The sequence below is a fragment of the Dermacentor albipictus genome, chromosome 3 (assembly GCF_038994185.2).
Source record: "Dermacentor albipictus isolate Rhodes 1998 colony chromosome 3, USDA_Dalb.pri_finalv2, whole genome shotgun sequence".
NCBI lineage: Eukaryota > Metazoa > Arthropoda > Arachnida > Ixodida > Ixodidae > Dermacentor > Dermacentor albipictus.
This window is the reverse complement of record NC_091823.1, coordinates 9,772,727-9,794,368: the sequence shown is the minus strand read 5'-3', so window position 1 is coordinate 9,794,368 and position 21,642 is coordinate 9,772,727. Positions and strand designations below refer to the sequence as shown.

Genomic DNA, 21,642 nt, shown 5'->3' with positions numbered 1-21,642 from the left:
ACCCTTGTGTTTCAAGGCCTCTAATGAGGCAGTAGTGCTCTAGCCAATTTTAGCATCAGACATATTTTGTATACCATTATCATTCTCTCGCAATGCATCTTAATGCTCATACTAGTACCCGTCATTTGTCATCGCCATAATCTTACTACTCATAGATATTACGCGCTTTATAGTGACTATTTTTAAGGTCCTTTAAGCTACGTCATATCAACTTCATAGAAATCATAGCTCCACTACAAACTCATTAACACTGGCATGGCGCTCTTTGGCCATACCTGGTCCTTGCGCCACTAAGCACCAAACATTCATTCATTCTGGAACAGAGGCCAGGAGCTTTTGCGATGTACCTGGAACCCTGGCATGGGGACATCTTTGAGTTCCTTGAGCTGAAAAAGAACACGGGTAAAGAGGAAGCTCGTGCTCGGGACTTGTTTTATGCTCTCTGGATCCCAGACCTGTTCATGAAGCGCGTGGAGGAAGACGGTGTCTGGTCGCTCATGTGTCCCCACGAGTGTCCTGGACTGCAAGAGGTTTATGGCGAGGAGTTTGACAAACTCTATGTGCAGTGAGTACACTTTCCTTTACTGCACTGTATTTCTTGAAAGATTAAAATGTGGATGGCTGAAATAATATTCAATAGCATAGCAAGAAAACAAGAATTGGTGATTGGTTGTCAGCCTCTAAAACCTGTGCAACAGTATGTTTATCTAAGCTAATCAGTCTTTAGGGGACTGATGAGAAGAAAATCTACAGAAGAAAATAAAAATGGATTGGGGTGCATAATGGCAGGCATTCACTAGTCATGACGAGCAGTTTACCGCTATCAGTGAAAAGTTCATAGAATTCTACTGGGTCCTATGTGGCAGCACTTGAAGGTTAGCAAAGTAGCTTGAGAAGCTAGGAACTGGTGCAACAATCTATGGAACAGAAAAAGACAGGCGTATTCCTTATTTTATGAGACTGAAAGATAGCGGTGCCGATTAGAGGGAAAACGGAGGTAGCCGATATTCTAGTTGAAATTAAGAGTAAGAAATAGCATTTGACGGCCCATGTAGTGCAGGCCATATGTGTAGGTCATGAGTGGTTGCCAGGAGAAGGGAAATGCCGTCGAGCATGGTAGAGGCCTTGGTGGTGCAATGAAATTAGGACATTTACAGGCCTAAAATGGAGTTGGCTGGCGTAAGACATGGTTAAATTGGAGATCACTGGAAGAGGCCTCCCTCCTGCTGTGGACGTCATATAGCTTGACGATATTTTCCATTTAATGAGCTCCAGCGATTTAAGTCTCAGTATGAAAAGCAGGTGCCTTGCACACATCGATAAGTGTGCATGAAGTGTGTACACTGATATTGGACTACTCTTAACATACGGCTGAGGTCTGCCAGGTTCCACAAGTTTTCTTTTCTAAAAGTTATTTTCAAGAATCAGTCCACCATGATAGCTCAATCGATACAGCGTTGAGCTGCTAGTGCTGAGCATAACGTCAAGGGTTTGATCCCAGGTTACAGCGGCTGCTTTCTAATGAAGGCGGAATGCAGAAACACTCGTGCACTTGCATATTTACATGCATAATAAAGAACACTAAGTCATGAGGGTTAATTCAGATAGCCTACAGTTACATTGCCCACAGCCCAAGTGTAGCTTAGATATGGATACTGGAATGAAGTGCGTCTTATGATCGAGGTGTGCCATATCAGTAATTGTGGTAGCACATATGTAATCTAGCCATTGATTACCTTGATAAAGAATAGTCATTCATGAGATGAAATTCGGTGAGAGTGTGCACATGTGTCCCGTAATTCACAGGTTGGTACTTCCTTTCCTTGAGTATGCACGCATAGCTTTTCTGTATTCCTTCATTCCTACCTGCGTGCCACCTCATATCACCGCATGTAATACCTCATCTCATATACATGCCACTGATCAGTGCAGCCTTGCTATTGCTGGCTGCTTTTCACTGTGCTCTCAGCAATTTTTCAAAAGTTGCAGAGTCAGTGTGAGACGGCTGTGGCTCCCTTGTTATGCAGGTATGAAACTGACAAGCGTTACCGACGTCAGGTACGTGCGCAGCAACTGTGGTCCGCCATCCTTGAGTCTCAGATTGAGACGGGCACACCGTACATGCTTTACAAGGATGCCTGCAACCGCAAGTCCAACCAGAAGAACTTGGGCACCATCAAGTGCAGCAACCTGTGCACTGAGGTCGTTGAGTACACCTCTCCAGATGAGGTGCGATTCGTGTCAGCTGTTCAATTCAACTTCTGCTAACATGAAATCTTGGTCAGAAAAAAAATAGCAAGTTTTAAAGAAAGAAAAATTCATGTAGTATGAAGTTTACATCTCTAACTTCAAAACAAGAACAGGTATCCTATTTCTATTCCCAAGTAGACAAGGTTAGCATCTTACTTTGCCACTCGCTTCTCTGCTTGTTTAATTGTCCATTTTACTTGCATATTTTTGTGGTTTTCTTTCAATGTCTGAAAAAATGCTTGAGAACTGTAGTACCTATACAATGGTCAATGTCTTTTGGTTGTGCCTAATGGAGTTCAAACAAGGCTTAAACTAGGCTTGCGTTTAGTAGCCTTTTGATTGTGGAGCTGTTGCTAAACAGAGTAGACTATAGGTGCCATGGAGTTTTGATATCCAAACACATAAAGACTTGGTGGGTATGCCTTGACTGAATCTTGCGCGGGATCGAATCCCGGCCGCGGCGGCCGCATTTCGATGGGGGTGAAATGCGAAAACACCCGTGTGCTTAGATTTAGGTGCACGTTAAAGAACCCCAGGTGGTCGAAATTTCCGGAGTCCTCCACTACGGCGTGCCTCATAATCAGAAAGTGGTTTTGGCACGTAAAACCCCATAATTTAATTTTTGACTGAATCTTGGAAGGCTAAAGTTTTCGTCTGGGGCAAAAATGCCAAAACGCTCGTGTACTTAGATTTAGGTGCACATCAAAGAACCCCAAAAGGTCAAGATTAATCCAGAACCCTCCACTTTGGTGTGCCTCGTGATCATATTGTGTGTTTGGCTCATAAAACCAAACATTCTTTTTATAGCGCAGCTCTTAAGTGCCCGTTCCTGTGTTGAGCGTCGCCGTGCCTTGGTGTCCCTTGTCCTACCTTATCGTAACTGAGCAAATGAGCACAGTGAAGGATGAAAGAGTGAATGCAGAGCGTGGTGGGGGATTAAAGACTGCGATAGCGAGAAGAAAAGTGGAAGAAACCGTCTTGAAGCACCACCAGATAGTGCTCGCGTATGCGCATATACGGCAGCGGCTTAGCCGTCCGTCGGGGGAAAAGAAAAAGAGAACCAGAGAGCTTGCCTTCGCACATAGCGTTTGCCGCAAGCATTTACCGGTAAAGATTACGATTGCACAAGCTACAGTTGCCGGGAAGTGGCAACTGTGTGGCCAGTCTATATAGTGCCGCGCCTCATGGCTCTGCCATTTGGTATGGTGCCTCAATATTTCACGACATGAAAACGCATGTAGAGCTGCGCCTAAATTTCACATCGGGGAGTATCGTGATTGTCGGCGATTTTCTTTTTTGAGTGAGTGAAGTGCGAAATTTGCTTAACTGTCCAAATCTTTCATGTCTCTTCTGAGCAGCACTGGCATCTTTCCTTTAAGTGAAATGTAACTTAGAATTTCATCACAGGTGGCTGTCTGCAACTTGGCATCGATAGCCTTGAACCGGTTTGTGAAAGAAGGAAGCTTCGACTTTCAGAAGCTACGAGAAGTTAGCCAGGTCATCACTCGGAATCTCAACTGCATCATTGATGTGAACTTTTACCCAATTCCTGAGGTAAGCTATTAAGGACATACATGATTTAGCTTTGCCAGTTCAGGTGAATACTGGAACAGCAGCGAGAACGCATTGCTTGTGTTGACACCTAGTGATCCTGTGTTGAACTAAGCTGTATAGATGTGCTCATTTGTATTGTGCAAATGTGTTCTCTTTTGGGCTGATCTATGGGCTTCTGCAGCGGCATCAGCTTCCTGATACTATACTTTTATGCCGCCTAGGAGTTCACGTGATGGGAAAACATTTCAGTGCGTACTTGTTTCAACACAGCATCACTTGATGTCATCGCCAGCGCTATTATTGATGGTTGTTCTCATCCTGGTATTCTAATGAAACAACTCTAATACAGTTAAATGCCTCTGCAATGAAATTACCTTTATAACAAAGTATTTCTTATGCCCTGGCCAAATTGCTGTCTTTCACGTGTATTGTGAAAGCCTGTAAGCAAAGGCCACTATAACAAATTCCCTTGTGCAACGAAAGAATAAAGGCGTCCCTAAGTGCTGATTTGTTCATTTACAAGAAATGCACGTGGTGGCGGTGTGCATAGGAATTGTCAGTCGACACCGCAACAAAGACTGTCGGGGAGGGCCTGGATGTCACAGTAGCTATGATAGCTCCCACCTCTGTTTAACTGATGTGGTGATCTGCTCGGAACTGATTGCTGATGACATCGAGGTCATCGATGATGTGATGAAGACAGTTTAGTGAAAGCAACAGTGATGAAGAGCCTGTAGACTATGCAATAATTTTGATGAGGCAGGCAGTAGCAGCATCCAACGCTCTGCAGCTGTATTTTGTCATTTCTGGATTGTACCGCTAGGGCATGTTATGAATTTCGGTGCCATAGTGTTAGCTGTAGTCGCACGTTTCGTCGCATGAAGTGTGCAGAAGAAAATGAGTGGCTTAAGCAAGCTATCTCCTAGGTGTATGTCAAATAAAGATTTTCTTTTGTTAAACATGCTTAGCCAGCTTTATTGCAAGCAGACAGTGCATGACCTTTACGGCAAAGTGATCTGTATAGAGAAGAATTTTGGAGGTCCCAAGTGCTTAGTTATAAAGGTGTTTTACTGTACATGCTAAAACTCTACTGCCTTACCACAGTCCTAATTTGTAGTGCAAGAAATAGTGAATAGGACATGAAACGGACAACTAACACGAGCGTTCATGTGTTGTGTGTTTATTAGATTTCTCCTTTGTTCATGTTCTCTGTGATTGGAAATCTTCCTGCAACTTCTCTGCTTAGGCCGAGAGATCCAACAAGAGGCATCGGCCCATTGGCATCGGCGTCCAGGGTCTTGCAGACTGCTTTATCATGCTTCGACTGCCATTTGATTCGGAGCCAGCAATGCTGCTGAACCAACAGATTTTTGAGACCATCTACTATGGAGCTCTTGAAGCAAGCTGTGAGCTTGCTCAAAAGGATGGACCATACGAAACCTACAAAGGATCACCAGTGTCTGAAGGGGTGCGTTTTTACTACTAGTCTTTTATCCTGTACGCTTGAATAGAGTGGAGACATTAAAACAATATTTTATGGGCACTATGTTAGCAGGTATACTCGACTTCTGTTATTCGACCCTGATGGGGCTGACAAAATTGATAGAATTATCTAGTGGGTCGAATGAACGAGACGCATAACAAATGACAAAACACTGCCGATTCATTTGGCAGTATTTGGCTCTCTAACGTGCTTCGAATGAATTGCGTGCATATTTTTTACGAGTCCAAAGTATAAAACTAACGTAGAAATTACACTAAAGCTCCTAAACAAAAAAATTTAATGTGCATCGGATTTCTTAGCAAGAAAAATTTGTGTTGCACAATGGTGGTCGGTTTCCTAAAGGCAGCTTTACCACACGATTTTATAGTGTCACCGCAATACTCTTGTGTCATGTGGCAAAGCATACCAACGCCTCAAAGGCAGTTTTGGATTTGTATTCCATACCTGCCAACCCTCCCAATTCGCCCGGGAGACTCCGGATTTTTTACTGAACTTTCCAATTGTACAATCACTGTCTTATATCTTCCGAAAAGTGGCTTCTGTTCGCGCAATAATGGTTTTTGCGAAACCGAAACCAGCACCACAGAATCTACAGCCACATCACAATCGTCAGCATCACTAACAACGGCTGCACTAGCACCATCGGTATCGTCGACTAAGCAGCCAACTACGGTGCCTAGTAAGCCGACCAAAGCCAGAGCCAATTTAGCTCTTGCATTTCATGCATGCCTTCCTACATGGTGCATTGTTGCTGCTGCTTGTGTGTATTAGTGTTGGCTAGGCCGCATGTGTGCGGTGCACCATGTAAAGTTAGAATCCTCGTGTGCTTGATGCTATGGCACTATCAAAGCCCAAGAAAAGGTATTTGCAGAAGTTTTTGTGATCTTACACTTCTGAATTTCTGTGCTTTTTGACATCAAGAAAAAACATTTTGCATTTTGTACGTGTGGATGCGATGTCATTGTCTCTCACGGTGGCACAGGCGACTTGAAATTGCATGTTTCCACGGCGAAGCATCAAAGCTATGTTCGCACTTCTGCGCAGCAAGACAACATAATGACAACACAGCTGTGACAACAGTGTCATACGTGTGGAGTGCATGTTTAAAGGATTCCTCGTTGAACATACTTACCCCTTAGTGTCAGCGACAACGTTGGGGCCTCTTCTATGGAAAATGTTTCCGAAATGCGTCGAGGCAAAGCGTTATGGTTGAGATAGTTGAGATACAAAGTTGAGATATACAAAATTTATTGCCATCTAATAGGCGCTATCTCTGAAAAAATCAAAATTTTTCATTGACCAGCTATTTTACTACACAAATATAAGTGCAAGCACTACAGTTCGGCGTGCCGAGCTGTGGCCGCCAATGTTCCGGGCTAGCTTGCATCCTTGTTGCTCTCAGTCAAAGTCCAACGAAAAAGCAGCAACCTCAGACTCACTGCTGCTTGATCCATCGATAAAATCAGTCGCATACGCAGCGGAGTCTCGAGATCTGCGATCTTTCGAAGTGTGCACGCCGCACCCGGAGGTGGCCATTTTTGCTTTCTGCTTTGATGCTCGCAAGGCTTCCGACTGCATTTCAACATTAACACCTGGCGGAGAAAAAGCAAACTGCTTAGAAAACAAGACTATAGTTCCCCTTCTTCATGGTGCAGAGTGTCTGTGAGCGGTGCGGAAGGTCTCAAAAGCAACGTTTCAAACCGTTGAAAGTGGGCGGCCATTTTTTCTTTCTACTTTGATGATCACTAAAACTTCTGAGCGCATTCAAAAATCACCACCTGGGAGGAAAAAACTAACTGCTTAGCAAACAAAAATAGAATTGTCCTTGACGTTCGATAGTGCACTGTGTCCGTGAGCAGCGTGGAGGGTTATTGGGCATCGTTAACACTATTGTTAACGATGCCCAATGGGTGCGGTACGGAAAGAGTTAAGATGCCAGAGAAAACTCCATATGTGATTCTGCAACATGTTTTCGCTGCAGCACAATGTCACTGATTGGCCAGAAGGCTCCTATCATGAAAGCTACTGTGATGTACACAGGTATCATACATGCTGTCATAGGAGAAAGGGGAAAAAAATGGAGGGGGGAATGAAGGATGAGAGCACTGTTTGGTCAAAACTGCCACAGTATTGTCTCACCACCTTTGCTTTTCAATGTTCTGTGGCAATGACCTGCTTTGTAGAAGAAACCTCTCAGTGTATACATGTATTTGTGTGTGTGTGTGTGTGTGTGTGTGTGTGTGTGTGTGTGTGTGTGTAATGCATTTTGCTCCTAATTTGCTGTGACACTTTCATCACTGCAAGCATTAAAACATACAAATGAAATTTGATGTTTCTCCTTGCAGTTCCTCGACACCATTTGTATACTAACTGTGCCACACCACTCATTTAAAATATTTTGCTGTAGTAGTGTTCTGGAAGTTTTATCTTAAAGGCAACAAGAAAAGTTTACAATACATTAGTCTGTTGTGTCATGAAGTCTTAACTTTGTGCGCTCATGTAGTGTGGCAAGTTGGCCTAGAACCAAGATATCAGGACACATCAATCACGTTTATAATCAATAGGCCACTACTCAACCCATGGTGCTGAAACTTGGGATAATAATGAAACCTGAGAAGGTATCAAGCAGTACAAAATAAAACAAGCAATGAAATGGAAAACGATGAGAGATAGGAAAACGGTTTGTGGGTTATAGAGAAAATGCAGGTGACTGATATTCTAGTTGAGGTTTAAAGGAAGTTGAATTGGCCAGGTCTTGCAGCTCATTAAACATATCAGCCATTCTTTATAGTTACAGAATTGGTGCTAAGAGAAGGGACATTAAGTTGAGTGTAGCAGAGGATTAAGTGGAATGACCTGGTTAGAGAATTTGCAGGCATTGAATGGAACATGCTGACACAAAGCGGGGGTGTTTGGAAATTGGTGGGAAAAGCCTTTTTCTTGCATGCTGCTGCTAATAATGGTCTCTCTCACGTGTGGAACTTTGACTTTTCTGCTCAGATTCTTCAGTATGACATGTGGGGTGTGACACCGACAGACCTGTGGGACTGGGCAGCGCTCAAGGAAAAGATTGCGAAGTAAGTGCTTTTGTTAAGTGTTGTTGGGCACAGTGTTGTCCAATCATCATGACTTGACTCTTGTTAGGCTGCTTAACAATAAAACTGCCTTTCATTCACTACCAGGCATGGTGTCAGGAACAGCCTACTTCTTGCACCCATGCCCACGGCTTCTACAGCCCAGATTTTAGGGAACAATGAGTCAATAGAGGCCTACACGAGCAACATCTACACACGGCGGGTCCTGTCTGGAGAGTTTCAGGTATGTTTGATCTCTTGAACACAACTTGTGTTTTGTGAGAAGTTGAAGTCTACTTTTCAGAACATCTGAATGAAAGTGATAAAATTGAAACTTTCTACGAATTAAACATTTCCAGCACAAGCAAAAAATATGTTTAGATTTTCGTGATGTAGAAATGTGGAAACCTACTCTCTACTGGTAATATTGCACTGTTGTGAATATTCAACCTTTGCTTCTAGCATGAGATTGCAGTTTTGGTTCCCAGCCACGTTCTGCCGCACGTGGAATGCAGAAACATTGCAGTACATAGATTTGGAGCCTCATTAAGATACACCAGCTGGTCAAGGTTAATCTGGATCCCTGCACTACTGAATATCTGGGATGTGGAGTGCAGTCGATAAATCGGTCACTTCTCTATCCAGTTTTCATTGATGATCATGTGTTTTTGCATTTTATCTGTGCATACATGTATTATGCATGAAGGTGCAAGAATGGGCCATTTTATTGCTGCACTATTTATGAGTATGGAATGATCAACCTGGTTTTTCGTCTACAGGTTGTCAATCAGCACCTTCTCAAAGACCTCACAGACAGGGGCCTGTGGAATGAAGCTTTGAAAAATGACCTCATTGCCAACAACGGTTCTGTTCAGGTTTGTTTACAGCCTTTTTATGCTGTGCAGTCTACTGTAACGGGCTGCAGCTTTCTACTTGTGAACAAATTGGGTTGTTACATTTCATTTGTTCATGTAATAAGTCTTTGTGACATGGCATTGTGCAGCACTGAATAAGGCATTCTTGCTGATCCCATGTCTATAGTGTCTAATGACTGTCATTGCATGTGAGCAGTACAAGTTGTTAATTTGCAGTGGTGGCTGTATATTGATTGCATAATGTTTTTATGATTTTTGGTTATTGTAGAACAAAACACATTTTTGAAGCTCTTACGTCATAAATCTAGGCACATTAGTAAATAACTTCTGATTAACTGGCTTAGTTCGTAAAACCTCATTCATTTGAATTTCACGGGTATTAAAAAAAACGTCTGGATTATCGAGGGTATCAAGAAAACGATAAAGAAATGCTTACTATGTCAACATGTTTTTATTTACTGAATGAATGAGCCGATCTTGTCTATCTTGAACAAAAGCAGCGCGGAAGCTGCAATTCTCGTCTCGTGGCTGATTAGTGCTTGCAGCAGCAAAGGCCTTGCGACTTCCTTCACAGCGCGGCCGCGGCACGTGTCCTCATCAGAGACACTGTTTACTACTGCGCACGCATCCCAATTATTTTTTTGAGCTGGTCGCCATCCATCGCGATTTGGCCAGTGCTCTTCATCCTCGAAAGCTTGTCCAACTGAAACTACTGTTTGGTGTAACCGCTGCATATGAAACCGCGGCTGATGTCAATGCGATCAAGGACGGTGGCCTTGTAGTTCTGAATGTGCGCGGCCAATGCACACACCGAGTCAAAATGAAACTCAATGCCAAGAACCTCTAACTGTGAATCACATTTTAATAACATTTCCAGCATTGAAGGAAAAAAGACAAATATTTTTGTGAACTTTACAAAACACTAACACCAGTTCATCCCTCGCTGATCCTAGCTGAAAACGTACTTGTACCTCAAGACAATATTTCTATGTTTCTAGAAGAAATAGATTTCTTAAACAAACTCTAAAGTAATAATTTTTGTTGCTTAAAACACTTTCATCAAATTATATATTCCTATCTTCTGCATGGTACATCATAACTGTAGTTGCTTTTGCGCCATGAAACCTTGCATAACTATCAAAACGAAACTACCGCTTGCTGGAACCGCTGCAGACGAAACCGCGGCTGCTATTGACGCGATTATGCATGGCAAACTACGCAGTCATGAAGGCATACGGGCAACGTGGTGCTAGGCGCATAGGTAAACGTAACAGTAAAGGCTTTAGAGGCACAACTAAACATGAAGTTTTCTGGTGATGCTGTCATTCGCATACTATTTTCACTAATCACTATGGCAATGCGGACTTCGCTGATTCATTTAGGTGGGTGCTACTAACACCATTTTTGCTCTTTTGTGTCGCACATTTGTGGTGCTCGGCGAGCTCCGAGAGTTGTCCAAATTAACTGACGTGCAACCACCTATATCCAAATTAACGAGTTTCGTAGCATTAAATAATGCATACACCTGCCGGGACCAAATGGCAAGTCTGAATTATCTGATTTTTCAACTTAATGAGGGTTAAATTAACAAGGTTTTATTGTATTGCTAAAGCATACCACAGTGGCGCTGTTGGTATTAGCTGAAGAGCAGGCCGCACAAAGGGTCTCAAGAAATTCAATTCAGTGCTCAATGGTCTGTGCTGAGACATCTATTGTGTACTTATGTAAAGATGTTCATTTGTAGTAGCATCAGCCCTGGCAGTATGCTTGGCTGTCCCAATGGTTGGCAAGGTGTTGACACGTGCACAACACGTCCCTTCATTCAAAGGAAGCACCATAATGACATTAGACAACTTTGCAATTATGTTACCTCCTCACAGAACCTAGACATCCCTGAAGAGCTGAAGGATCTTTACCGCACTGTGTGGGAGATCCCGCAAAAGAATGTTCTGCGAATGGCTGCTGACCGTGGAGCTTTTATTGACCAGAGCCAGTCGCTGAATGTGCATATCGCCCAGCCCAACTACGCCAAGCTGACGAGCATGCATTTCTATGGCTGGAAATTGGTAAGGGTTCCATCTGGTAATGTATGCTTACTGCAGAGTAATGCAGTGCACAGCCACTGTAATGAGTGGTAACTTTCACTAAAGAGACATTAAAGGTCAATATAGTAGATCAGTTTATACCTGTTGTTGTGAAGATCTCATCTGCCCCAGACACCTTTGAGTAGCTTTCTTATTTTCTGTGAATGTACACATTACAAAACAAACAATGCTGAAGCCATAACAGCTAAAATCTTACAAGTACGAGATGCAATGCTTGCTGCCAGAAGGATTGCACATTTGGTGCCTTATATTCATTCTGCTGTTACATGTTATGCTCAATGTTAAAAAGGTTGTTTATGCATGATCCACAATGGTGCCAAGTGAAATCGGAGGCTTTTTAGAAGGAAGAAGGTGAACATGTTCAGCAAAGATGCTCGTGCCTGAACTCTCTGAGCCCACTTTCTGATGAGTTGATTAAATTTTCATAAAATTTCTCCTAAATTATAATAAAGTGTGTCCAATGCACACTATAAACGTTGAAGTATATTGTGACCTGTGTCGCACATTTTCTTTTACCATAGCTTGTGTATTAAATGGACACTAAAGAGAAACATTAAATAAGCTCACTGATAAAGCTCTCCTAGAAAACCGTCTTTAATTTTGCAAAAATAGGTTGATTATTAGATGACAAAATGGTCAGTTTCATTTTTTAAAAATTTTGCACCAGTACCTCAACGTCGTACGTCAGTGCGACATTGTTAATTTGGATGTATTTTTTCCTATTTGGGCCTGGTTATTTCAGTGAAAGTTCCCAAAACTTGTCATGTTCAACCCTTAGACATGTTAGAACACATTGTAGTCCATGCTTGCAATAAAGAATTAACTAGGCACTAGCAGATGCCTTTAACATATGTGATGTTATGGTGAGCTGGTGCGGAAACATCAAGCTGGCGTCGCCACCCCTACTTCCTTTTCGCGCCTTGTTCTGCTTTACCAAGCAGCTTCTTGCTGAAAGAGTGGAATTTCTGGTATCGTAGAAGGGTACTACACTAACGCAAGTAAACTCATTTTTCATTTTAGTGCACGCCGCGGTTGTTTAATGGCTATGGTGTTGGGCTGCTAAGCACGAAGTCGCGGAATCGAATCCCATACGCCGCGGCTGCATTTTGACGAAGGCGAAAATACCTGTGTGCTTAGATTTAGGTGCATGTTACAGAACCCCAGGTGGTCCGAATTCCCGGAGTCCCCCACTATGGCATGCCTCATAATCAAATTGTGGTTTTGGCACGTAAAACCCCATAATTTAATTTTGATTTGTTTCAGCGTCTGTTTTAAAGTAAATAAATAGCACACAATTTCTGTCATGCCTTTCCCTGTCTACATAACTTCCACTCAAACACTGCAGGGCCTGAAGACAGGCATGTACTACCTGAGGACAAAGCCTGCAGCCAATGCCATCCAGTTTACGGTAGACAAGACTTCACTCAAGAAGCAGCAGCTGGACGGCATTGCCTGCTCACTGAAAAACAAGGACGACTGCCTCATGTGCAGTGCATGAGTTTTGGGAGCTGATTCGAGGTTCTGCTCATCTCATACGACCATACTTTCCAATTTAAATTGCATTGAAACATATTGTAATTGCATGAAGCACTTCACACATCTCGATCTACTGGCAAGTGCCTGCCGAGTAACAATTTTTCATTTAGCAAGTTTCCTTTCGTGTGTTGTCCAGAAGTTTTTCTGTCTAGCATCTGTTGTATGCATTGTCCGAGTACTTTGCTCATTAAGTGCTTGCATATTTTTATCGGTGTTTTTACCGGAACAGCAAGCAAGTCATCGCTGTGCTTTTAGTACTTTTGTCTCTTACTCCCTCGGCCATTTACATGATGCCTGAAGTTTCTTGCTGTGTTCGTCAACTGTGTGTTTTTTTTTTTAATACATCTGTTGAGAGGCGCCTGCATAGGCATCCCAGCTATGTGATAAGCTATACATAGAACATTATACCTTTTGAGTTGAGGTAGGGCATTTTACTTGCACGAAAGCCAGGTTTACGGTTTTTTAGTTTGAATATTGCAGTTGATTTTATATATAATGCAAGACAGAAAAGGGTGTTTTTGAAAGGCGAGCCTGTTGAAAAAGGTTAATGAACAGCTCGTGTGTCATAAGTGTTCACTACAACATTGTTCATGGATAGGTTATCACTGCCTGTGTGTGGCAACTGCATTTTATTAGTGTTTTGAGAAAGTATATTGCAAGTTGCTTTGGATGTCTTAATTCACATGAATGGCATGTTTTGTATCAAAAGCACTTTAATCAATTGCTTTTACCATTGTTCATTTCGACTGAACAGTAAAGAGATGTCCCAGGCAAGTGTGTGAAGACCTCTTTATTTACATAGTTGACATAATGGCATGAAGCTCTTGCATTGTTGATGCAAATTTCTGGAATAAAATGAGTTATGCGATAGAAAAAAGCCTTCCAAGCATTACACTTCACGTACCTGAAATTCTGGGACTGTAAGTTCAATAGTGTGACGAGAGCGGTTGCTGCCAGAATCTTCCACAGTTAGCTCAAGCATGACAAAAGGCGAGTTGAGGTTCTTGCAGAGATCAGACATGGCTGAAACACCCATCTTCCATTCAACATTGACCAGCTGAAATTTGCATGCAGAAGAATGGTATGTAGAGCTCTCACGATTATTGCCAGCCTTTAATTACCTTTCCCAAAGGTCCAACTTGCTTCCGAACCTGTGGAGAAGGAGGAGGGGGTGGAGACTGGTATCGTAAGGAAGCAAACTTGCACATTTTTCCATCATATCTGCAAGAGCTGACAAATGGGCAAGCTGCCATTATGATTTCTGCACATGTTCTTATCGGTGTTGCAATGTTTGCAACCACATAATCTATACCCAATGTTGTGGCTCTAATTAAGCCTTCCAAGCACTGCAAAAAGTGAAAAAGAGCTTGGCAAAGGTGATTCACAATGTGCAAATTGTATGGCTGTTTTTGTAAGCATTTGCTACATTAACAATGACCTCTGGTTCTTGAGCATTTAGATGCTGAAGATCCCTTGATTCTTGTATAATGTATTGAAAGCTTCTTGGCCTAGTTGGTATTTGCTGTCAATGCATCATCCTTTCTGGATCTGCCCTTGTTGTGGCAAATGCCTGGTATAATGCATGCACAGAAAAACTGCTTCCATACATCCATAGTTGCTAAAATTGTTTATCTGGTGGCCAGTACTAATGTTTAGGTCACTCAAAAGAAAGGCAGCGGATTCTGATTAATGATAAGACTGACCTCAATGCCATAAAAGTTTGAAATCAAATTCAATATTGCCTTTTTCCACTTAATCTCAATGCACAGAATAGTGTCGCAAGCAAGTTGAAAATGCTACACCCTTATTCAAGTTATCATTCACATCTCCAATAAGACAAGACTCGTGTAGATTGACTGGTCTGTGAAAACTAAAAAATACACATTTTTAAAAGCTTTTTATAAAGATGTATGAAAAAATATGGAGCAGTTTCAATAAGCACCATCCTGCCTATCCAGCATACAATCTGTCCACTATTTTTATTATGAAAGCAGATCAAGTTAAAGAAGCAGCAACAAGCAGTTTGCCTAAATTTGCCTTCTGCTGCAAGTCTGCCTTCACTGCGCCCATATTCTTTTGTTGTATGCACAATAGTGCTTCCACCTCGACTCGCGAGTTGAGATGTATTGCGCTTTGCCGTATAGTCAATTTTTTATTTCGGGTTCCATGTCACACGGCATTTGGTCGCCCCTGCAGTCAATACTATTTCTAATAGCACATTAGTGTCTGCCTCTCATAAAAGAAACATTGTACGTTAACACAAGTAAATGTGTTAGCTGACAAAAGTAGTGTCAGCGTTAATTTAATGCGAAGCAATCGACGAATTTCTTGGTGAGGTTGTGAAGCAACTTCCTGCTGTAGCCCGTAACAAAAATACGCAACTGCTCCGTCCGAGCACGAATTTCAGGCTGTTCATATGCGAGCAAAATTCAAGACTCGTACATTCAATGATGCCATCGTCTTCAACAGCGTATTAACGTCGGCGTCCAGGCGCAGGTCTTCAATCAGAGATGTCGCGGGAGCCTCCTTCAGGAACCGCAATGCCCTAATTATGTGACAAAAAGAAGAGTCAGTGTAACGTACTTGTCCAATATTTGGCACATCACTTACGAGACCAAGCACTTGGAAGCTTCATATGCAGCTTTTAGCTCCTCAGGACACAAGCCGCAGGACCTTGCTTTCTGCAAAGACATTTTGTTGCTTTTGACATGAGCCCCATACTGGAGTTGGTTATGTAATTACCTCATCAATAGTAAGCGCTGTACCGGACTGCAAACATGACTGGACCTGCAATAAAAACGGGGTTTTGACGGGTGCTACAGTCACAGATATAATCGCAATCTTACCAGCGCTTTCTGAACTTCCACCGGATGTTTTCTGAGCACTTCCGCAGCGGCCGATATACCTGTGAAAAAGTAATTGAAATGAGTCACGCCTACCGCGCTCGCATTTCGGTTCTGCAGAGGTGCTGCTGAACCTCTGAAGCTTTAACTATCTGCGCCTTCACTTTCTTATCAAAATTACTGCGACGCTACCTTTCATAGTTTTAGCCATATGTGCCGCCCTTAAATTTTGGCACTTGTAAAATACAACCTAAATACACTAAGCTGCCATGACGCTGCGGCAAGCAACGTTGGCAATAAGCGGCAAGAGTGAAGCAAAAAAAAAAAAAACGTTGAAATTTGCGGCGGCGCTGCCGTCGCCTTCTGGCGTTCCGGCCAGTCCAGTGCCTCGGCGGCCTACCGGAACCACGCGTACCGGCGATGGTTACGGCGGCGCTGAGCTGTCGTCTGCTCGACGCACCGTCGTGCTTGTGTTTTTTTCGTTCACTTTTTGCACCTAGTATGTGTGAAAAAAAAGAACACAATAAAATGACTGCTTTGACATGAATTGAGGTTCCTGGCTTCCGTCAAACGATGCCGTCTGCATGATGTACACACGCGCAGACGGCCCTTGCATATGTTTATAGTTTGTCTGGTAACTCGGCGACTTGGCAGAGTGTTCGAAGGATGAGAGGATGACCACACCTCGGTGAGAGAACTACTGATGTGTAGTGGGTTGCAAGACCGTATACTGTAGGTTGAAAGCTCAGGCCAAGCTCACTCTCTTCGGAGTCCCTAAAGATGATGAAAGGCGCCGGGTCCGGAAGCTCAATCTTCACCGCACCGATCGGCCCTTTGGAAGCCACCGACTCCACTTGTGAGCTGCACTTTGATGCAAAGTACATACTGAGGCATTATGTGCATATAATTGAAGGCCAGGAAGTATTCACACAGCGTGGAAAGCCTGCGCTTCGGTCTGATGCGGTACCCAATATTTTGCCGTATTTTCCGGAGTATATCAACGAGCAGCCCATGCAAAAGAGAACGGCTTCATATGCAACAGGTGAAGGCGAGTAATCAAAGAGAACGCTCCCGCTCTCAGTAGAACCGTCATTGACATATTGAAGGTATGTGACAATGGAAACCTGTGCGAGCTCGAAGACGTAGACAACCGAGGCCCTAATTCAAGCAAATATAAACAATGTGTATTGCTTTATTCACCCAGAAGACCTGGAAAACCAACTACACCTCATGCGTCTGACGCAGAAAAGTAGGGAAAAAAGACCGCTATTCCGTAAGTATTTGCAAAACACACAAATAACCTACAAAAGAATGTGCCGCACGTAACGAATAATATGGCCTACATTCCTCATAAATGTCAAATTGTTGCCGTTATTAGGGCATTCGGGACAATTTGTTGGCATTCATTATATCGGCTTGAGAAAGGCAGAAAACGGCGGTTTACCAATTTTTATTTGACACCTATAATTAAGCCACGCAGTTAATTTATTCCTGTACGTCGTCCCATTCGTGTACTGTCAGCGTCAAATGAAGCGTGAACAGCGGAGTGTGTGGCCCAAGCATAAGTGAAGGTGAGTGAGCACCCTCCAGGTCATCACCATTGACAAGCGCGCTCATCCGATTTGGTCGCACGGCCAAACGCGCTCGGCACGCCCACGCCGGCCACCGTCGCGGCTGTGCAAACTGGCTGATTGAAAGAATGAATGTGGCGCACAAGCGGCAAACCACATGAGTGAAATGACGGTGCAAACTGCACTACGCGCAGCGATGTTTGCGCCGATAGCACTTAAAGTTTCGGCGAACTGCGCGAGAATAATCGCCGCAAACTGCAATATTTCAGCGTGATTTAAGCTTCGTTTTAATTTTTATTTTTTCCCTTTCAAATGTAAGAACCAGAACAGAAGCGAAAACATCGCGCGGTGCCGCCAAACCGGATGTGCGTGCCTGTCAATAGTGATGACTGGACGGTGGTGTGCACTATACTATAGAGGCTAGAAAGGTTGCAGACGCTGTTAGGATTGGGGGCTCAATCCCATCGCTCGTAATCAGTAGTCAAGATTGGAGTCGGGCATGAATTGGAAGGTAGCTGGCCCATGCCGTCGTCCAACTTATCCACGCTGACGACGTTGTTGAAGGGAAGGACTGCTTCTCAACGAGAACGAGGAATATGGGTTTATTTACAGTATCTACATGCAGTTCATCAGTCTAGCATGACTGCGATAGAAAGTACATCAGTCTAACATGACTGCTTGAGAAAGTACTGAGCAGCCGCACAAACGGTTTATAAACACTCGGTCCCCCCCTTCGACCCCAAGGTGAGGGAAACGTTCGTCCAGTCATGGTAAACAAGCCGCCTCTCTGCGGGACGGCTTACACACACAAACACTTCCGCACAAGTTCACGGTCCGGAGCCGACGTCAGACGGACTTCGTAGAACTGCGGGGCTTACTTCAGTAAAGGCACCTTTTATTCCCCGAGCTGACCCCCGCAGCGTGCCGCCAGGTGCCCATTGTCTTGCCTCTTGAACGGCGCGTGGGAAGGAGCCTCGAACTACGTTCCCTCGGGGACTCCCTCGTTCACAGCAGGCCATGCAGGTTGGCGGTGGCGGGTTCAGGCACAAAGTCTGAGTCGTCGCACTCATCTTGGCTCCAGCGACGGAGAGTCGAGGGCGCGCGTATTGTTCTTCACAAACAGACGACTTAGTGACGCCGTGGCTAGAGGTTTGCGGTGGCGTTCCGGGAAAGTTGACGCCGCTGTCGCAACTGGCTGGCAAAAGTTGCACCTCAGCTGGGCCGTTCTTAACAATGCGCAGTCGGTCGCTGCGAACCCGTGCGATCTCTGCATTAAGGCTTCATTCTGTTATGCTCCATTTGGTTATACAAACAACCCACTATAAGAACATATTTCACAGTTTACTCTCAGCGTTTGCCCACCTTTCACGCAAGAAGACGGTTCAGGAGACTCCATCGCGGCGACCGCGCGCAGTGGCGTTCACTGTACGTATTCGGCAAAGAGATAGCATCTGTAAACGATCCTGTGCTTTCAGTTTGCCCAAGATTATTATACCGACAGACAAAAACTTCCCTCGTTTTGAGAGTGCCTATGTAGATGTCCAGGAGGGCTGCCGCGTGGTATTCTTATTGAGCGCCGTAAGCGGAACCTATGAGGAGCACGCCGCGTGATCCCCCATATATGCGCAAGGGAGGCGCTTCCGACAGATAGCGACACCGTAACTCCTCGCCCCCAATATAAGGCGTCAAACAACGCAAATGAACATGTTCGCACTCACAGATTCACAGAAACATAAGCCCCCTCCTCCCATCCCTCAACTCACCCCGGTGCATCGTGCGCAATAGAAGGCGCCGCGCTTCCTCCACGCTTTTCTCCCTTGCGCATACCAGACTGAGTCACCATGGTCGGCGCACCCATCGCCTCCCCCCCCCCCCCTCACACGGTTTCACTCGCACATACAGCATGCGGCGCGCGGTGACGATGTTATCGCCCTTTGACTTTCTTTACACGGAACATGACGGCGACGGCGACAGCAGCAATGCGCCTGGAGTGTCTATATAAGTGTCAGGCACGTACCCAGGAGGGGGCCTGGGGGGGCCCGGGCCCTCCCCGAAATCAAGTGGCATACAACCCCCCCTCCCCTCCCCACCCACGCCACCACTCCTCACACATTCCTAAAGCGCCGCCAGATCAATGTTGGGACTTCGCAGCTGTTCATCGGTCAGCATTATGCTGCCTTTTTCACTCCTTTTAGATGGCGGTAGTTGTCGGCATCTCTTGTAATGTGAAGGAGAGTCTTCTCGTAGATTCCGCACCCGCGCGATTAACTCGAGATGCGTTCAGTTGTCACCATCTATTCAACCATTACGCGCATAGCTGTAGCTTTTGTTAGTTCAACCTTCTTCGTTTAGGCTGATCCTGGGACCAGGAGAGGGATGCGGCTGTTACTCAGCTGGTCTGTACTCTCATGGAACGAGTTGCGGCCGGAGAAAACGCCAATTGCGTTTAACTTATCCCTTTGCTTCATTGTTTCCTTGAGTTACGGCTCGCCGCGACGCTGGCAGATGCCCGGAACCATATACACGTGATATGGGTTAGATAAGGTGGGAAATAAAATAGTGTGAAAGAGCTCCCATCATGGAAGCCTGCAATAACCCTTAAACCCACAAGCAAGATGACTGTCACCCGTTACCTCGTCTGTTTTTCCCTAACTGTATAGCGCTTTTCGTGCAAAATTGGCAACTGGAAACAAAAATCGCAAGGAGTTGAGTAATTAAGTGATCTACTAAGGGAGAGAGCCAAGCCAACAACGAAACTGCAAGCAAAAACGAATAATAAAAAAGTTAACCGTTGTTTATGAGAATATTTATGGATCAACATCTTTTTATGTAAAAAGGAAGTAGAGAAAACGCCGCCGGAAGTGGAGAACAATTACTTGTTTTGAATTACGCTTCTACAGTTATCGGTCGAACCGCCTCACGTAACCACTTCTCTGCTGTGCTTATGTGGGCAGTTGTCGTGTGTTGTCGTGGGCAGTTTTACTGGTTACTGCTACAGGCTGCTCGGGAATTGAACGTTTTCGGAGATCCCGTGGTCCATTTTATTCTGTCCGCGACTGTACGTCTTGAATAGCGGAGTCCGGCGCTCTACGCGGTTGTATGGGACTGGAGGCCGCACAGCGTTGCGCAATTCGTGGGAACTGTCAAAACTGATCAGCAAAGCGAAAATAACTGATATTCGAAACTATAACATGAAAAAGAGTGAAGAATCCGTAAAAAATGAACGCAGCCTGAAATCAGTAAAAAAAAAGAAACCTGGCATAGGACAAACCATGATGTATGCACTAAAAGATAAGAAGGATAATATCATCAGCAATCTCGAAGATATAGTAAAAGCAGCGGAAAAATTCTAAGCTGACCTGTATACAGTACCCGGAGGAGTCACGATAGTTCACTTAGAAACAGTAATGAACAGGATACAGAAACTCTCCTATAACTAGCGATGAGGTCAGAAGGGCCCTGCAAGACATGAAACGATGAAGAGCGGGAGGATAAGGTGGAATAACAGTCGATTTAGTCAAAGATGGAGGAGACTTATTGCTTGGAAAACTGGCGGCTCTTTATACGAAGTGTCTATCGACTGCAAGGGTCCCAGAAAACTGGAAGAATGCAGACATTATACTAATTCACAAAAAAAGGAGACGTTAAAGAATTGAACAATTATGGGACCGTTAGCTTGCTCCCAGTATTATATAAAATATTCACCAAAATAATCTCCGATAGAATAAGGTTAACACTGGATTTTGTCAACCAAGGGAACAGGCTGGCTTCAGGAAGAGATACATTACCATGGATCACATCCATGTCATCAATCAGGTTATCGCGAAATCTGCAGAGTACAATAAGCCTCTCTATGTGGCTTATATAGATTACGAAAAGGCATTTGATTCAGTAAAGATACCAGCAATCGTAGAGGCACTACGTAATCAAGGAGTACAGAACGCTTACGTAAAAAGCTTGGAAAATATTGCTACATGCGTAAGGTATTTGTTTGTTTGAACGAGGCGCGTAGGCGCCATCACTCCAGAAAAGAGGAGGAAGAACGAACTGGGCTCGCGCTGTTAATCTAACCGGTCAGCGCTGCAACCGTTGTTGTAAATATAATCTGTAAATAGTTTCTCGTCTTACTGACTCGTCTTTCGCGTTAGAATGTCTACAGAGGTTCTACAGCTACCTTAATTCTACACAAGAAAAGCAGGGAGACACCTATACAGAAAGAAGTCGGACAGGGAGACACAATTTATCCAAAGCTATTTTCTGCGTGCTTAGAAGAATTCAAGCTATTAAACTGGGAACGCTTAGGAGTAAAGATCGACGGCAAATAGCTCAG

The 21,642-nt window shown here is 44.1% G+C and overlaps 2 protein-coding genes across 3 annotated transcripts in view; one reads left to right on the top strand and one right to left on the bottom strand.

Moving 5' to 3' along the window:
* The window catches only part of RnrL (Ribonucleoside diphosphate reductase large subunit), a 29,268-nt gene extending 15,596 nt beyond the window's left edge, over positions 1-13,672 (top strand). For both annotated transcript variants that reach the window (XM_065453460.2, XM_065453461.1), the window contains exons 10-18: positions 324-565; positions 2,028-2,229; positions 3,658-3,804; positions 5,051-5,272; positions 8,309-8,385; positions 8,491-8,626; positions 9,162-9,257; positions 11,138-11,323; positions 12,708-13,672. In XM_065453460.2, coding sequence (XP_065309532.1) covers positions 324-565; positions 2,028-2,229; positions 3,658-3,804; positions 5,051-5,272; positions 8,309-8,385; positions 8,491-8,626; positions 9,162-9,257; positions 11,138-11,323; positions 12,708-12,860 — 1,461 coding nt within the window. In that variant the 3' untranslated portion in view covers positions 12,861-13,672. The remainder of the gene's footprint in view (positions 1-323; positions 566-2,027; positions 2,230-3,657; positions 3,805-5,050; positions 5,273-8,308; positions 8,386-8,490; positions 8,627-9,161; positions 9,258-11,137; positions 11,324-12,707) is intronic.
* A 1-nt stretch (position 13,673) lies between these two features.
* LOC135919554 (uncharacterized) lies at positions 13,674-16,085 on the bottom strand. Its single transcript, XM_065453462.1, has 8 exons — positions 15,934-16,085; positions 15,745-15,803; positions 15,641-15,685; positions 15,509-15,579; positions 15,341-15,443; positions 14,020-14,049; positions 13,803-13,955; positions 13,674-13,743 (listed from the first exon to the last, which is right to left on the bottom strand). Exons 1-8 carry the CDS (start codon positions 15,950-15,952, stop codon positions 13,693-13,695), a joined length of 531 nt encoding a protein of 176 aa, XP_065309534.1. The 5' UTR covers positions 15,953-16,085; the 3' UTR covers positions 13,674-13,692.
* Between the last annotated feature and the right edge of the window lie 5,557 nt (positions 16,086-21,642).

What these genes read in the sequence shown, in the direction of transcription:
- LOC135919554 (XM_065453462.1), bottom strand. An exon ending in CAGCGCTTACTATTGATGAG is followed by an intron (nt 15,580 to 15,640) that starts GTAATTACATAA and finishes ATGTCTTTGCAG; the next exon opens with AAAGCAAGGTCCTGCGGCTT. An exon ending in TTACAGTCCCAGAATTTCAG is followed by an intron (nt 13,744 to 13,802) that starts GTACGTGAAGTG and finishes ATTTTATTCCAG; the next exon opens with AAATTTGCATCAACAATGCA.